This window comes from Helianthus annuus, chromosome 14 (assembly GCF_002127325.2).
Source record: "Helianthus annuus cultivar XRQ/B chromosome 14, HanXRQr2.0-SUNRISE, whole genome shotgun sequence".
In the NCBI taxonomy this organism is placed as follows: Eukaryota; Viridiplantae; Streptophyta; class Magnoliopsida; order Asterales; family Asteraceae; genus Helianthus; species Helianthus annuus.
In genome coordinates this window covers 117,464,476-117,480,599 of record NC_035446.2, presented here as the reverse complement: position 1 = coordinate 117,480,599, position 16,124 = coordinate 117,464,476, and the positions used below count along the sequence as shown (strand labels likewise).

The window sequence follows — 16,124 nt, the reverse complement described above, 5'->3', positions numbered from 1 at the left end:
CGCAACACGGACGTAGCATCAACTAGTTATTATACATATAGATCGTGATTTCTTATTGATGTTGGTGTTTCGAAGTTTGTAGTAGTGATTGACTATGAGACGTAACTCCATAAAAGTGCCGACAAAGAGACGTTACCAAGAAATTACGAAACTAACAGGATAAGGACATGTAATGTGTCATTGCATATGTCATTTCCTTCCAAGTGTTTTAAAATATATATGTTTTACATATTCCATTCCATTCCAGTGGCTACAAAGTTAAACATATCTCAAAAAGTGATCGACGATATTGTCCACAGTAACTTGAGTCTCTCTCTCTCTCTCTCACTCTCTCTGTCTCTCACTCTCTTACACACACCCATACGATGGATGCAGTAACAAACACAGTGGCGATCTCATGTGCTCTAGTAGTTGTACTATGCGCATGGAAGATGGTAAACATGGTGTGGGTGAGACCAAAAAAGCTGGAGAAGTTACTGAGGAATCAAGGTTTCAAGGGAAACAAATACAAGTTTTTGTTTGGGGATATGAAAGAGTTCTCTATGATGATTAAACAATCCAAATCTAAGCATATCAATATCGATGATGAAGATGAAGTTCTACCACACGTTGTGGCTTTCACCCATCAATCTTTGCAAAAATATGGTAACTTCTTCCTTGCAACATCTTTTTTGAAGGCCCTTTGGTTTTTAGGATACATCAGGAGGGTCCATTGACCTTCCGGCCGGCCAAGTTTTATGTATCTTTTAAAGCAGTTAAAGTGAAAGAAAAAAAAGCATAAAATATATATATATATATTTTTTTAAAAATCAACATGCAAGTCCAACGAAAAAATATTTTTATAACTTGACCCTTCAAAATGTATCTTCTAAAGCAGTTAAAGTGAAGAAAAAAGCGTAAAATCAACAACTATGAAACTCTTCGGCGACTGGTAGCATGTAATTTTCCGGTGAAGAGAAGGGAAGAAGACAAGTTTCGGGTTTAGTGCCTTTTATGTCTAGCATTTAATAAAAAATAAATATACCAAGACAACTCTCTGCTCTCTGTCATTAACAATCATCTCCTTTTATTTTTACTTTAATATTTAATATTATTATTAGTTTTACAATAAAAAAAACAACTTATAGGGACTTAATATTCACACACTCACCCCCTCTATCTCTCTATACATACATATATATATATAGAGAGAGAGAGTGAAAAGAGATGTGAAAATGAGATTTATGAATGTGAGAATAGTGAAAGCTTTTTTTTATATTATTTGATTTATCATATATTATCATTTATTTATCATCATTTAGTTTGTAGGGTCAGAATATACTAGGAAGTTTATTTGGGTAGGAAGTCTAGGAAGTATTCTTGATCATCTATTAAATAATCAATGACTAAGATTAAATGGGTGAAATTGAACAAAAAAAAGAGAGGCGTGTGAGTTAGTTTGAGGATATTCTAGTCCATCCAAGTCAATAGTTTCTCTCTCCTCCAATTTCTCATCGTTTTTAAAACGTTAATAAATTTTTCATACGACAGTATTTTTTTTTATAAAAACTGCACCATAAAAACCAGCGTTTTTTTAATCTTTAAAACGAGCACACTATTACTATACTTTTGAAATTTTTTTTCGAAAACCCAGATGCGTAAAATGCAATGGATAGAACAACATAATATAACCCAGGTTCTAAAACGCAATCGGTTTATGGTCGTGATTATGTTTTAACATGGTCATGCCTCTATTTTAACATGATCATGTTTATGTTTTAGCATAATCATGTTCTTTGCACTCAAATTCTGAAGAAAACGTACCTAAAACGCAATGGGTTTCGCATGGTCATGTTTCTCTTTTAACATGGCCATGCCTTTGTTTTAACATGGTCATGTTTTTGTTTTAACATGGCCATGTCTTTGTTCTAACATGGTCATGCCTCTGTTTCAACATCCAGGTTCTAAAACGCAATGGGATTTAACATGGTCATGTTTATGTTTTAACATGGTTATGTCTTTGTTCCAACATGATCATGCTTCCCTTTTAACATGATCATGTTCATTGATGTTTTTTTTTCCACTCCAGTTCTAAAACGCAATGAAACCAAAAATCAAGATTTTGCACTACGGATTGTAAAAAGCAATGAAGTTTTAACATGGCCATGTTTATGTTTATGTTTTAACATAGTCATGCTTTTGTTCCAACCTGACAATGCTTCTATTTTGGCATGATCATGTTCTTTGCACCCCAGGTTGTAAAACGCAATAAACCCAAAATCAGTATTTTGCACTGTAGGTTCTAAAAAGCAATGGAGTTTTAATATGGCCATGTTTATGTTTTAACATGGTCATTGCTTTTATTCCAACATGACCATGCTTCTATTTTAACATGATCATGTTCTTTGCTTGTAAAACGCATTGTAACCAAAAATAAATATTGTGCACTGTAGGTTCTAAAAAGCAATGGAGTTTGAACATGGTCATGTTGATGCTTTAACATGGTTATGTTTTTGTTCCAACATGAGCATGCTTCTATTTTAGCATGATCATGTTCTTTACACTCCAGGTTGTAAGACACAGTGAAACCCAAAATCAATATTTTGCACTGCAGGTTCTAAAAAGCAATGGAGTTTTAACATAGGTTTTAAAAAGCAATGTAGTTTTAACATGGGTATGCCTTAGTTCCAACATGATCATGCCTTTGTCTTAGCATGATCATGTTCTTTGCACTGCAGGTTCTAAAACGTAATGAGTTTTAACGTGGTCATGCCTTTGTTCCAACAGGATCATGCTTCTATTTTAGCATGGTCATGCCTCTGCTTTCACATCCAGAAGAACAAAAATGAAAAGAAATCTAACTAAAACATAATGAGGTAAAAAACGCAATTGAGGTTTGATAACCTAAAACGCAATGAAAATAAAAAATAACACAACTTACAAAAGAACTCTTATTAACGATGGTGGACGGAGAAAGAACTCCGGTACACTGTGGGGAAACTGGTGGCGGTGGAGCGGTGGAATGGTGGTGTCAGATCTGAAAAACCCAACAGGTGGTTGAAGGTGGTGGTGGTGGTTTCAGATCTAGTTTTCGGCAAGATGGTGGCAATCGTAGGTGGCGGCGGTGGTGGTGTTGGTTGTGGCGTGGTAGTTTTTGTAGGATCGTTTTCTGACTCGAATGAGTCGATCAGAAGAGTTTTTACTCGATACGAAAGGCGGAAACAGTCGTATCAAGTTCAATTCAGCTAGATATACACTTTAAACTGTCTATTGATTGATTTAACAACATTTTACAGCGAGTCGACACTTCGGCAGCAGTTCGGCACTGAAACCGTAAAGTTACAAATGACTTGGCACGATGGGTATTTATAGGGATGGTGATTTCGCACGAAACTCCCCAAGCGAAATCACTTTCATGCGAAATAGTAATTTCGTACGAAATTACTTGATGATTTCGTGCGAAATTACCACCACACCCATATTTGACAGTTTTCTCGTAAAACGTGCCCTGATCTATCTATACAAGTACAAGACTCGATACAAGACGAAGTCGACAGACGTATGCACCAACAGACTCCCCCTCGGATGTTGACGAAGTCTTCGGTGTCGAGTCTTCAATCTTCGGTCTTTATCAGTCTTCTCGAGCTCTTCCGAAATATCTAACAATGTAAAGCATCCTCAAATTTTCTCTCTTTTTTTCATCTCCAGAATCTCGAATTGACTCTATCTTCACTCTAATTCTCTTGATCAGAACTCTTGATTCCTTAAGTTCATCAGCATCAGCAGCTTGTGTGAACACATCTTCCAGCAACAGAATCTAACTCTTTTCATCTACAGACTCCCCCTATCAATACGCTGGGATCCGGATCGTGTCTTGGCACACACTCTGCTTTAGGAATCGAAACCTGGCTCTCTCTAATTACAAACTCCTCAGGAATCGAAAACCTATCTTACCTGCACATCCTCTACCTCACAATAAATTTCACAAAATTTAAATTTGTCAAATTTATGTTCTCTGCTTACCACTTGTAGAAAATGAATTCAACAGATGAATTAAAATCACTTGCAGGTATTAATCAATAACTCATTTTACAATGTTAATTTCTGATGAACCACTTGTAAAATAGAATGATTTAACATTTAACAGATTCTGATGACCACTTGTAAGCAAACATTCAAATTCTTTTCTTATTATACACAAACTCCCCCTCACAAAATGCTCATCATGTTTAGCACTTGAAATTTTGAAAATCAGCTTTTCTACATCAGTTGTCGAAACTCTTTTTGAATTTTTCAAAACTTTATGCTAAAACACATTCTTTTTGGGTTTTTCTAAGATTTTCAGTGTGTTAAAATGCAATAAGAAATATTTACAGACAATATTTTTGTGAGTTTGTGTAAGAGGATCATATAAATTTTTGAGACAAATCACTAACACCGTTAAGCTTTAAACATTTTAAGTTCTAAACAATTCACTTAGATTGTCAGTGTACTGATCCACTTAAATTTTCACACAAAGTTCAACTGTTTCGAGATACGAGATTAGTGTTTTAATGACTTAAACTTATTCGCGTGTCCCACCTCAGAATATACTCCCGTATCCAGACTTCTATATTCAATCTTACAGGTGAGTGTACACTAATGATATCTGTAAACGGGTAAATGCGAGACCGTGAGAGCTCAGGCTAGAACTTCCGTTCGTACAAAGAGGTGACGGCTCGTCTTTAGGTGTGTCCCGTTTGGGGATCTTTTCTTCAACATCACATGATTAGCATTTTTCAATGTTTCATCATTTTTTGTACTGAGGGCTGGCTTTAAAATTAAAGCTTATGCAAAGCATTATACGAGGACTAGGCTATTGCTCCCGCAAAATCAGAAGTCCTGGTATAATACCCCAGATATCACCACGCACAAAGACCTAGTATGTAAGAAATAGAAAATCTTCCAAACAAGATTTCGGGGGTTACCCATATATCCGAGAGATGTTCCCCACGATATAAGTAAGTTTGATATTTAGGTTTATATCTCGAAAACAATCTACTGAATGTGTAAAAACCTACTGGCATATCCTCAGTGAGATCGTTTATCACATTTTTTACTTTACAATTCTTTAGCGTGTTGTGATAGTCCACTGATGTACTATCATTTCCTCTTTTTACAACAAAACTCATTTTTGAATTTATCATGTTTTTGGCTTTTTTCAAATTTTCTAATGTTTTTGGATTTTCTGAAATTTCTTACTCCCCCTAAAATTCAAAAACATTTAACACAAATTTGAAAACAAACTATACAAGTAAAGTGACAACTGTTGTGAATTGCTTCAATTCGCCATCCTCTTGGCTTAAACAATCAGAACTCCCCCTTACAACAAACTATTTTCCCATTATGATTTCAAAACACTTAAGTTTGTTTTAATCAAAATGGTTTTTCCGGAAAATAAGTTTTGTTGATTTTACCACTTGTAGGTTAGGGATTACTTCATCACTTTGTTTTTCTTTACAACTATTTGAAATATTTAACAATTTTAGATTCTTCCAACAAATACCACTTGTAGAAAATCAAGTACAACTTAATGTCCCTGATTAACCACTTGAAGATCGAAATATCACAGTTACCAACCTGTGAATTTCTCAAGAAAGATGCCGATTCCTACTCCCCAATTACCAACCTGGGAGTTCCGGCAAGTCAGGTTTTTCAGTTAAAGAGATCCTCCCAAGCCTGACAGACCTTGGGAGTTTCCGAGTTACCAACACTCGGTTTCTTTCCTTTCATATTCTTTTCATAATATTCCTTTACCCCTTTTACCTTCCCATCAATCATTTTTCCAAAAATATGTTTCACTTTGGGGTTAAAGGCTTTTTCAACATCAAATTCTTTCTTTTCAGAAAAAAAATTGATTTGAAATCTTAACTTTACCAACTTTTTGCTTAAAATTTCCAGCCCTCAATGGTGGAAAATTTGCATCATCCATTGGAGGAACTGATTTTTCACTTTTTGATTCAACTTGTGGCTCTTCTGACTTTGTGGAATCAGATTCATCGCCAAAAGATAGCTCTTCTGATTTTGATGAATCGGAATCATTGCTAGAACTTTCATCAAATTTCTTAACAACCCATTTTTGGTTGTCAAGGTTTGGTTTTCTTTTATAAAACTTCTTTGAACATTCATCAACTTCAAACTTTGAATCTTTGAAAACTATGAACGGTTTTGTTGGTGGTTCATTTTCAACAATCTTTTCTTTCATTTTGAGAGACACTCCCTGCTTTGATTGAATTGCCTTGGGACAATTCTTGGCAATATGCCCAACTGTTTTACATTGAAAACACGTTCTTGTCTCTTTCTGTTGAACATCTCCATTTTTCATTTCATCTTGCTTCTTCGCAAGGAATTCTTTGTTGGTCTGCTTCCAGAATGAGCTCTTCTCCTCTTCTTCCGAGCTTGCTCCTGAAACAAATACAGTTTTTGGTTTATAAATTTTCTCATTTTTTATGATTTTCTGGTGGAATAAATCCAAGACCTTTCTTTTTGAAATTACCGTTATGGTTTGGTTTCTTTCGATAACCTGAACCAGAACTGCAACCCTTTTTCTTGTTTTCTCTTTGTTGAACTCTTGAGGTGTATTTTTTAGGCTTATCAGAAAGATTTACATCTTTTATTTCAGAAATATTAATTTCTGTTAGTTTGAAAACCTTTTTTATCATTTCAGTTTTGACACCTATTATTGGAAATTCTTCATCAGAATATAATTTGTCAGAATCATTCAAAGTATATGCCACTTTGAAAGTTTCATCATTCAAATTAAATTTTGATAAAAGAAATTCTTTATTGTAAACTCTTTTGCCCTATTTGACTTTTGAACTTGACATGTCGGATTCGGACTTTGACTCTGATTTTTACTCCTCAGTTTCATCTTTGTCCAACACCTGATCGACCACTTTCTTTATTAACTCGGACTCATGATTAGTGTCAGATGATGTAAACGTGACATCAATATTTTCTGGCAAGTTAACTGAATGCTCAGACTCCCACTGTAAGTTGGTTGCATTTTTTACTCTTTCTGAATTTGGATTTCGTGGCGAATATCCATTTTCAAGCAGGGGTGGACACTTGTTGTAACTGACACCTTGTTTCTTACCAGACATCTTCACTTCAGTATCCTTCTTTGTTTCGGAAGTCTTCACTTCAGATGTTTCTTCTTCAAATGCCTTCATGCCTTCAACGGTTAGATAAATCCTGTCAATGACATAAGAAGTGCATGAGTAACTTTTTAATAACCTATTAACTCTTTCTGTTTCAATCCTTTGGGTTTCCAGTTTTTGTTCCAGCACAGCACACTTCTCAATGTAATTGTTGATGACTTTCTGCTTTGTCATGAAAGCTCCTTGAAGTGTTTTCATTGCTGTTGCTTGTTCACTGCTTGATTGATTGTACTGATTCATTGCTTTGTTCAGAACATCATAAGACTCTTTCAATCTGTTCAAGTTGTGAATCAAAGTACTGTTTTGCTTCTTTGCTGCTTCACAATTCTCACACTTCACCGGAATCTTTTGTGCATCAGCTTCTGCATCAACTTTGAAAGCTGGAACTTCTTTTACCTTTCTCTTGATCACAGGAACTTGTTCATCATCACTGCTGACTGGTGTTTTAGCTTTCTTCTTTTTTTCTTTTTAGCTTTTTCGTCATCACTGTCACTTTCCTCCATCATTCTTAAGTACTCTTCCATTCTTCTTGCACAATAATCATCATCATTATCACTATCTTCAGCAACTCGAGCAACAAAAGCTTTGGCTTGCAAAACTTCTTTATCCGGATAATACGTATCCCAGCTAAAATTTTCCCAGCTAAAACCTTCTGGTAATCTTTCATCATCTTGATCTATCAGAAATGCTTTGCTGTCAGCTGAAATATATTTATCCTAACTTGATCCTTTTGTTGAATTGTTGTCATCTTGATTCACCATACAAGCTCTCTTTGATGACTCCTCGATCGCCTTATTAGCATGAGCAGTTTGTGGTTCTTGTTGATGTGATTGTTGAGCAACTTGATGATAAATTGCTTTCCGATAGTAGTCATTATTGTTGAACGGATTTTGAGCTCCACTTGCTTCGCGGTTTGTGCACTCTCTCTTGAAGTGTCCTTTTTCCCTGCAACGAAAACAAGTAACCTTAGATTTATCAAAACTTAAAGTAGAAACATTTGCATCACGGAAATCATCTCTTCCCGTAATTTGTTTAAACTTCTCAGCTCTCCTCAACAGACTCTCCGAACACCACTTTATATCCATCAATTCCATCTCCTCAGCATCAATTTGATCGTAATCCTCTTTTTTCAACATTGGATTCCCGATCCTTCCTGCTACTAAGCTTCCATATGATTCTAGCACAGTCCCCAACAAAGACATGTGACTTTTTGCAATTTCTTCCGAGTAATCCTGATCATTCTTAAGATTTAGGACAATGTTGCATCGAAGAACTTTACCCTTCTTTGTTGTTGACAAGTTTGGCTCAAATGATGGATATGAAGAAAAACTCGTTTTGCTGTTTGATCCTTTAGATGACCCTCCAGACGAACTCTTAGCATTGAATGCAGTCTCAACCTTGGGTGACATGTTGGTTTTATCATTCAACCCTGCTTTGTAATACAACCCAATATCTTGTTCACCATCAAAATCTTTCATTCTTGAGATCTTCCTTTGTTCCATCTCTTATGCTTCAAGCTTTTCAATGAACTTACTCAGTGTTAGATTACTAAAATCTTTCTTGTTTCTCAACATCATGAGGTATGTGCCCCAAGTTTCATGTGGCAATGCATCAGCCAACTTCTCGATCAATTCTTCATTATTTTTTGTAATGCTCACCCTCTTCATGTTGACTAACAAAATGCAATATCTTTCGATGATCTGCTTAGTGCTCTCAGTTCTCAAACCACGAAATAGATCGAACTCTTTCTTCAAAAGTGATTTTTTGTTCTTAATCATCTCTTTGCTTCCAACAAACTTTGATTTTAATGCTTTCCAGATAGAATATGCAGTTCCATTGTGCTGTAATAAAACCAAGATATCTTCCTTAACTGCTTGATGTAACAAACTAGTCATCATTTTCTCATCTTTGTATTTCTTTTTCTCTTCAGCACTAAGATCTTTAATTGCAATAATTTCTTCATCATCATTCATTAGTCTAACATATTTCGTTTAAACACATTCCCAAGCATCCAAGTAATTTGCTTGAACCCAATTCTCAAATCGTTCTTCCCATCCTTTATATTCCTCGATATTCATGAGCTTTGGCGGTTTTTGCATAGTCCCCGTCTCATTTTCCAACATTGTGTGTTGTGCAATGGTAATCGGAGTAGCAAAGGCGTTGTAAAATTCCTCTTCCATGTTTCGGTTTCAAAATTTCACAAAATTAGAATGTTCAAGCGAAATTAACTTTCACGCGGAATAGCCTTTGATACGAAATTACCCTGTTCAAACGAAATAACCTGCAAGACAACTTCAAACGATATAAGTTCAAACGAAATAACACTTTTCACACGAAATAACTGATTTTGTGCGGAATAACCAAACGAAATAACGATTTCGTGCGAAATAAGCTGATTTCGTACGAAATACTCACACGAAATACTAATTCCGTACGAAATTAACCAACTTTTCACACGAAATACTAATTTCGTGCGAAATAAACAACACTTTCAAGCGAAATCAATCACAAAATGTGATTTCGTGTGAAATCAAATCTCTATTTCGTACGAAATACTGCTGACGTCATAATCTCGAGCTGTTTTGTCAAAACTGATCAGGTTTTAAGCCAATTTTAGGTCTGAAACTTTCAAGGCTTTGTTAAAACACTATTGCGCGTATAATGTGTGAAATTCAAGACATTTTGACCGTGAAAACTTGTTAATTGTGAAAAAGAAGGTGTAGAAATAAGAATTTGCAGCTGAATTGGTAAGAACTCTTCCTCCTGAGCTCTGATACCACTTATAGGATCGTTTTCTGACCCGAATGAGTCGATCAGAAGAGTTTTTACTCGATACGAATGGCGGAAACAGTCGTATCAAGTTCAATTCAGCTAGATATACACTTTAAACTGTCTATTGATTGATTTAACAACGTTTTACAGCGAGACAACACTTCGGCAGCAGTTCGGCACTGAAACCGGAAAGTTACAAATGACTTGGCACGATGGGTATTTATAGGGATGGTGATTTCGCACGAAACTCCCCAAGCGAAATCATTTTCATGCGAAATAGTAATTTCGTACGAAATTACTTGATGATTTCGTGCGAAATAACAATGTGTTATTTCGTGCGAAATTACCACCACACCCATATTTGACAGTTTTCTCGTAAAACGTGCCCTGATCTATCTATACAAATACAAGACTCGATACAAGACGAAGTCGACAGACGTATGCACCAACAGTTTTTGGTTTTTAAAATGGTGGATTTGAGTATACGTGGAAGAGAAATGAATTGCAGATGCTGGGTTTTTTTGAAGATGGTGAGTTTTGACCAAAATGCCCCTCCTTATGTTTTTTCATCTTCGCCACATGTAATTCTCTTATTGCTTCTTATCCTTCCTACCCAAACTAAACTTCCTATTTGATCTTTTCCCTTAGTTTGTATTAGCATTTCATGTAATTATTTATGTAACTTTCGTCAAAAAAATTATCATATTTTATTTAGTATTTATATAAGTTTCATAAAAAAAAACTATCATATTTTATTTAGAAATATACAAGTACAGAACATTATACTTCCATAAGAGTTAATTACTATTTTCGTCCTTGTGGTTTGTCAAAAATCACTATTTCAGTCCATTAGTTTATATCATAGATTTTCAATAGTAATAATTATTATATAAATATATATATATTTATATATTAAAGAAATTATAGATGTAATAGGCTAGTTTAGGCTCAGGAGCCAGCTTGTTAAATGAATCTTGAGCTCGAGCTTGTTAATAAAAGAAGCTTAGTTTTAGGTTCGAGCTTGTTTAAACTCGATCAGTTCTGTGCTTTATCAGTTCTGGTCAAGTCCGAGGTCAAGAAAAGTCAGATATAGTGTATTCGGACATATATGTTAAAAGCCTAACAGATTCAGACTGGATTATGTGTTATGTTGTCCGAATTTGTGGTCATGGATTGTCACGACTAAGGGTTTTGCCCTAGCCTATATATATGGGGTATAGGTTAGAATTGGGTATCATCCATCACATTCATTCATCTCAGTGAGAATGGGTCGGGGTGATCAGCTTTGTGCAACCTCTCAGAAACCCTAGCATTTCCTCAACAGTGTGTGCACATTTTTAGAGAGAGAGTGACTATGTGTTAGTGAGAGAAAGCTCGGTTTAGATCTTTGTGATCTAAACAAGCTTGTAGATGATGTATACTCTTTTGATATGTAATATGTGATGACCGATTCATTAATAAAGGGTTTCATCTTCTACATCTTTCTATCTCTTTTGTGTTTATTATTGTTCTTCATGTCTTGAATCAAGTGCAATGTGATGTTCGTCATCGATCCGGTGCTTTCACAGTGGTATCAAAGCATGGTTACCGATTCGGAATGGTCTAACCGCCTTTCGAATCACCATTGCTCCTGATTTGATGTTTGTTTCCGCCAAACATCATGGAGACGTGAAGATTTTGAAGAAAAAAATGAAGATTTTGAAGTTTTTCGTGACTGATATGTTTTTCTTCTTCTTCTCCAAGACTGTTTCAGATCTATGTTTTGATTTGAAAAAGGTATTGTGCGTACTTATTTTTGTGTTAGAAGTTTGGCTGTGTGTATTTGTTTATTCTCATGACTAGTGTGAAGTCACACTTGTGAGCACTTGTGATAAAAAGGTCTATGCGCACTTGTGATAAAAAAGGTCTATGCGCACTTGTGAATTTCATTGTCAGACCTTGTGGATTCTCATAAGACCTTGTGGTCTGATTCTAAATCATGCATACTTAATTTTACTCATCAGACCTTATTCTGTTGTGTGAACTTAATTGTCTTATCCCATCAGACTTTGTGGTTTTTAAAACCATCAGACTTTGTGGTTTTTAAAACCATCAGACTTTGTGGTTTTTAAAACCATCAGACTTTGTTCCATTCATGCGACTTTGTTCTATCAATTGTCTTATCCGCACCTTGTGTATATATAAACAGTCATCAGATCTAATTTTAGCTGTGCGACCTTGAGTTTATATCACCAGACCTTATTTCAACCTCATGTCCATCCGACCTTGTTTCTTAAAAAAAAACCTTATCTGCACAAAATTACACTATCAGCACTTAAACATACCATCAGTGCGACCTTGTTCAACCATACGTGGTGCGTACTTGTGTCTTATTCAACCATCAGTGCGACCTTCTGAGGTATTTCTCTATGCGACCTTGTGAGTCTTATAACATCAGGTAATAAAAAGGGGGTTTAGGGCTTGGTATATATTGAGATAGGTCTGCGACCTTGTTAATTTAGAAAACCCCTGCGCTGTTATCTTTTCCGGCGATACACCTTCGGCGACACACCCATTAGCTTCCAAAACTCTTTAATTTTTGAATCTTTGTGATTAAATTTCAGAGTATTTTCATCTTCAAGGGTTTGGGTGTTAGCAAAATTGGGGATTTTTGGTTGAACTTGATGAACTTAGTGTTTGACGGTACTTATTCTCTCTTTTTGCAAGTTTAAGCGTTTGTCATGATTTCTTCATTCTCTTTGTGTTGTTCGAATTTCTTCACTCCTTTGAAATCCGAATTTATGAGTTATATTCGGAATTTCCTTGCTTGATCTGAATGTCTTTGTATTCTGAACTACTGTTCGGTTTATCTGATCCGCGGTTTCAAAAGCTTTCGGGTTTTACAAGTTTCGAACTTTCTAGAATTCCGGTTACCAGGGGTACCGGATTTTTAGTTAAATTTTGAAGTTTGTGTAGTTCGGAGGTTTCGATTTGTGCATATTCCGAGTTTTTCTAGCTATGCCAGGTTACCGGGGGTACCAGATGATTAGCAAAAGTCAGAATGTTGTGTAATTTGGAAATTTGAAGTCAGTTTTGGATTACTGGAAAGTTACAGGGTACTTACGTTTTTCGGATCGAGTGAAAGGATGATAAGCGGAAAGGGTGGTCCACGGTGTTCTATTCAAGATTCTCGGAGTTCGGGTTTGGTCCTTTCTTGAGTTTTGGGACAATCTTAGACTATTATCGTGACTTGGTTGGACTTTGACAGCTTGGGCGTGAAAAGACTCATGTGTGATGGAGTTTTGTCAAGTATGTTCGTGTTTTCAATCAAGTATGGACATGATGAAGTTGGATTCTCGGTTGACGACTAGTTAAAGATTCAACCTTATTAGTTGCTATTTAGAGTAGAGATGATTAGTTTCTTGTTCTCTCTTCCAAGATGATTGCTAGTCAGTTCTCGAAATAATGTGGTGCTTCTTGATAAGAGGAAGATCGGAAATGAAAGCCACGTGGGGTTTCAGTGGATTCGTGAAAATAGGAGATTGATCCATGAAGATTCGTGACGAGATGAGATCATACATGAAGGGTTGCAGATTTTGATAAAGATGGTGGACGTACTTTTACAAAGTTCAGTTTGTTATAAACTTATCAAACTGAACTTGAAGTGTTCAAGGTTGGGGATTGGAAATCCAATGTCTCTTTCTGCTACCAATTAGGTTTGAAGATTATGGTTTCGAGCGATATTCTTACATTTGGTGGTAGGCTGGTTCGCGTTAACTTGATTCGGGAGTAGTTTGAGGGGGAGGATCTACAGTGTTTGATGTTGGATGCTTCAGGTTTCACGAACATCACATTGCACTTGATTCGTCATCGATCCGGTGCTTTCACAATCAGGTTTGAGCTTTTAGGGAGCCGACTTATAGTAGCTCACGAACGGCTTAGCTCATTTACACCCATCTAATCCGTTTAACATGTGGCCAATGATTTTGGCAGCAGTTGCAATGGCCTTTTTTTTTAAATTTTATTTTTATTGCTTCTTGGCTTTTAGTGAGCCGACTTATAGTAGCTCACGAGCGGCTTAGCTCATTTACACCCATCTAATCTGTTTAACATGTGGCCATTGATTTTGGCAGCAGTTGCAATGGCCTTTTTTTTTAAATTTTATTTTTATTGTTTCTTTTTAAATTGCCTGTATGTGTGTAATGTGTTATACATGGAAATTTTGTTTTTTTCAGGAAGAAGTTTCATCACATGGATGGGATGGGAACCAAGAGTGGCTATTATGGACCCAGAGATGATCAAAGATGTATTAATGAAGTTAAATGACTTTCAAAAGACGAGATCTAATCCACTCCTTAAATATCTAGCAACGGGCTTAGTGACCTATGAAGGGGATCAGTGGGCCAAGCATAGAAAATTAATTAATCCAGCTTTCCATGTGGAGAAGCTAAAGGTACCTTGATATATATTCACATTTCATTTTTAAATCCTTGTCATAGTTAACTTTAAACCTGATTCAACTTTATGCTTTCTAATGAAACTAATGTTTTGTACCCAGAATATGGTACCAGCTTTCCATTTAAGTTGTAGTGAAATGATTGGGAAGTGGGAGAAAGAGATTTCATCAAATGGGTCATGCGAGTTGGATGTTTGGCCTTATATTCAAGCTTTAACAAGTGACGTGATATCAAGAACCGCATTTGGAAGTAGTTATCAAGAAGGAATTCGGATATTTCAACTCATAAGAGAACAAAGTGTATATGCAATGGAGGCAGTAATGTCACTTTACATTCCTGGTTCAAGGTACATAATTCCCAATTGTGTTACTTTATCTCCACATCCACAAAACAATTTTATGCATAAATTAAAAACAAGACTAAATAAAGCTAATAACATAGGTTTCTTCCAACAAAGAGGAACAGGAAGATGAAAGCAATAGATCATGAAGTGCGAAATTCTATAAAAAGCATCATTCACAACAAGCTCAAGGCAATGAAGGCCGGAGAAGGTAACTACGACGATTTGTTAGGAATAATGCTTGAATCTAATAGCAAAGTGGTCGAGCAAAATCAAAACCAGAGTCATGGAATGACTATCTATGAAGTTATTGAAGAGTGCAAACTTTTTTACTTTGCTGGACAAGAAACAACATCGAGCTTGCTTGTCTGGACGATGATTTTGTTAGCTAAACATCAAGAATGGCAGTCACGCGCAAGAGAAGAGGTTTTGAGTGTTCTTGGAGACCAGAATATAGATATAGACGGATTAAATCATCTAAAAGTTGTAAGTGTTAATATAGTTGTTGAATATAATGAATTATACTTGCTTACATCTTCAAATCATCTTTTATTTCTTTCCACATAGGTGAATATGATCTTCCATGAAGTTTTAAGGCTATATCCATCATTTACTCAACTAGCGCGCAAAACTGTCAAGGATATCACATTGGGAGGATTTTCGCTACCATCGGGAATTCAGATTGCATTACCAATCATGCTAATTCATTACGATGAACAACTTTGGGGTAGTGATGCCAATAAATTTAAGCCTGAAAGGTTTTCTGAAGGAATCTCCAAGGCAACCAAAAACCAGGTCATTTACTTTCCTTTCGGTTGGGGACCACGAATCTGCATTGGACAAAACTTTGCATTGCTAGAAGCTAAAATTGCACTTGCAATGATCTTACAAAAGTTCTCCTTCGAATTGTCACCATCCTATGTCCATGCTCCTAATATCGTTCTCTCCCTTCAACCACAGTATGGTGCACAACTGATTTTGCAAAAGCTCTAGTGTACTATATAAGGGACTATGTATTATATAAGTCATATAATAATAAAAGAAATATGTGATGTATGTTGACTCTAGTGAATTAATTATGTATAGTGGCCTTGTAACTTGTATCATGGTGAGTTTTTTTGTTTGTAGTCGGTTATATTAGGCTAATTAAAAATATTGTCCTTTTGCTCATGTGTATTTGTTATTACATAAAATTACAAAATCAAAAAGATTTGATGAAAATATAGGCAATCCAATGACACAAAATCGCTTTATTCGTAATAACTTCAAAATCCAAAACTTCAGGAAAGAAAATTCAATCTCAAAGATTGAGTTATTTGAAAGTAACCAAAACACACTTAGACTGAGTAGGATGGGGTAGCGCCCCTTCCACCTCAGCCAAATAACGACGCCACCTCC

General features: G+C 35.8%; 1 protein-coding gene across 1 annotated transcript; it reads left to right on the top strand.

Moving 5' to 3' along the window:
• The first annotated feature begins 235 nt into the window (after positions 1–235).
• Positions 236–15,896, top strand: LOC110939852 (cytochrome P450 CYP72A219). The gene is made up of 5 exons (XM_022181426.2): positions 236–645; positions 14,165–14,382; positions 14,488–14,732; positions 14,828–15,212; positions 15,294–15,896. Exons 1-5 carry the CDS (start codon positions 366–368, stop codon positions 15,717–15,719), a joined length of 1,554 nt encoding a protein of 517 aa, XP_022037118.1. The 5' UTR covers positions 236–365; the 3' UTR covers positions 15,720–15,896.
• Positions 15,897–16,124: the final 228 nt, after the last annotated feature.

Coding starts and splice junctions, on each gene's coding strand:
- LOC110939852 (XM_022181426.2), top strand. CDS start 366: ATGGATGCAGTAACAAACACAGTGGCGATCTCATGTGCTCTAGTAGTT. Junction 14,383..14,487: donor TCCATGTGGAGAAGCTAAAG/GTACCTTGATAT, acceptor TTTTGTACCCAG/AATATGGTACCAGCTTTCCA. Junction 15,213..15,293: donor GATTAAATCATCTAAAAGTT/GTAAGTGTTAAT, acceptor CTTTCCACATAG/GTGAATATGATCTTCCATGA.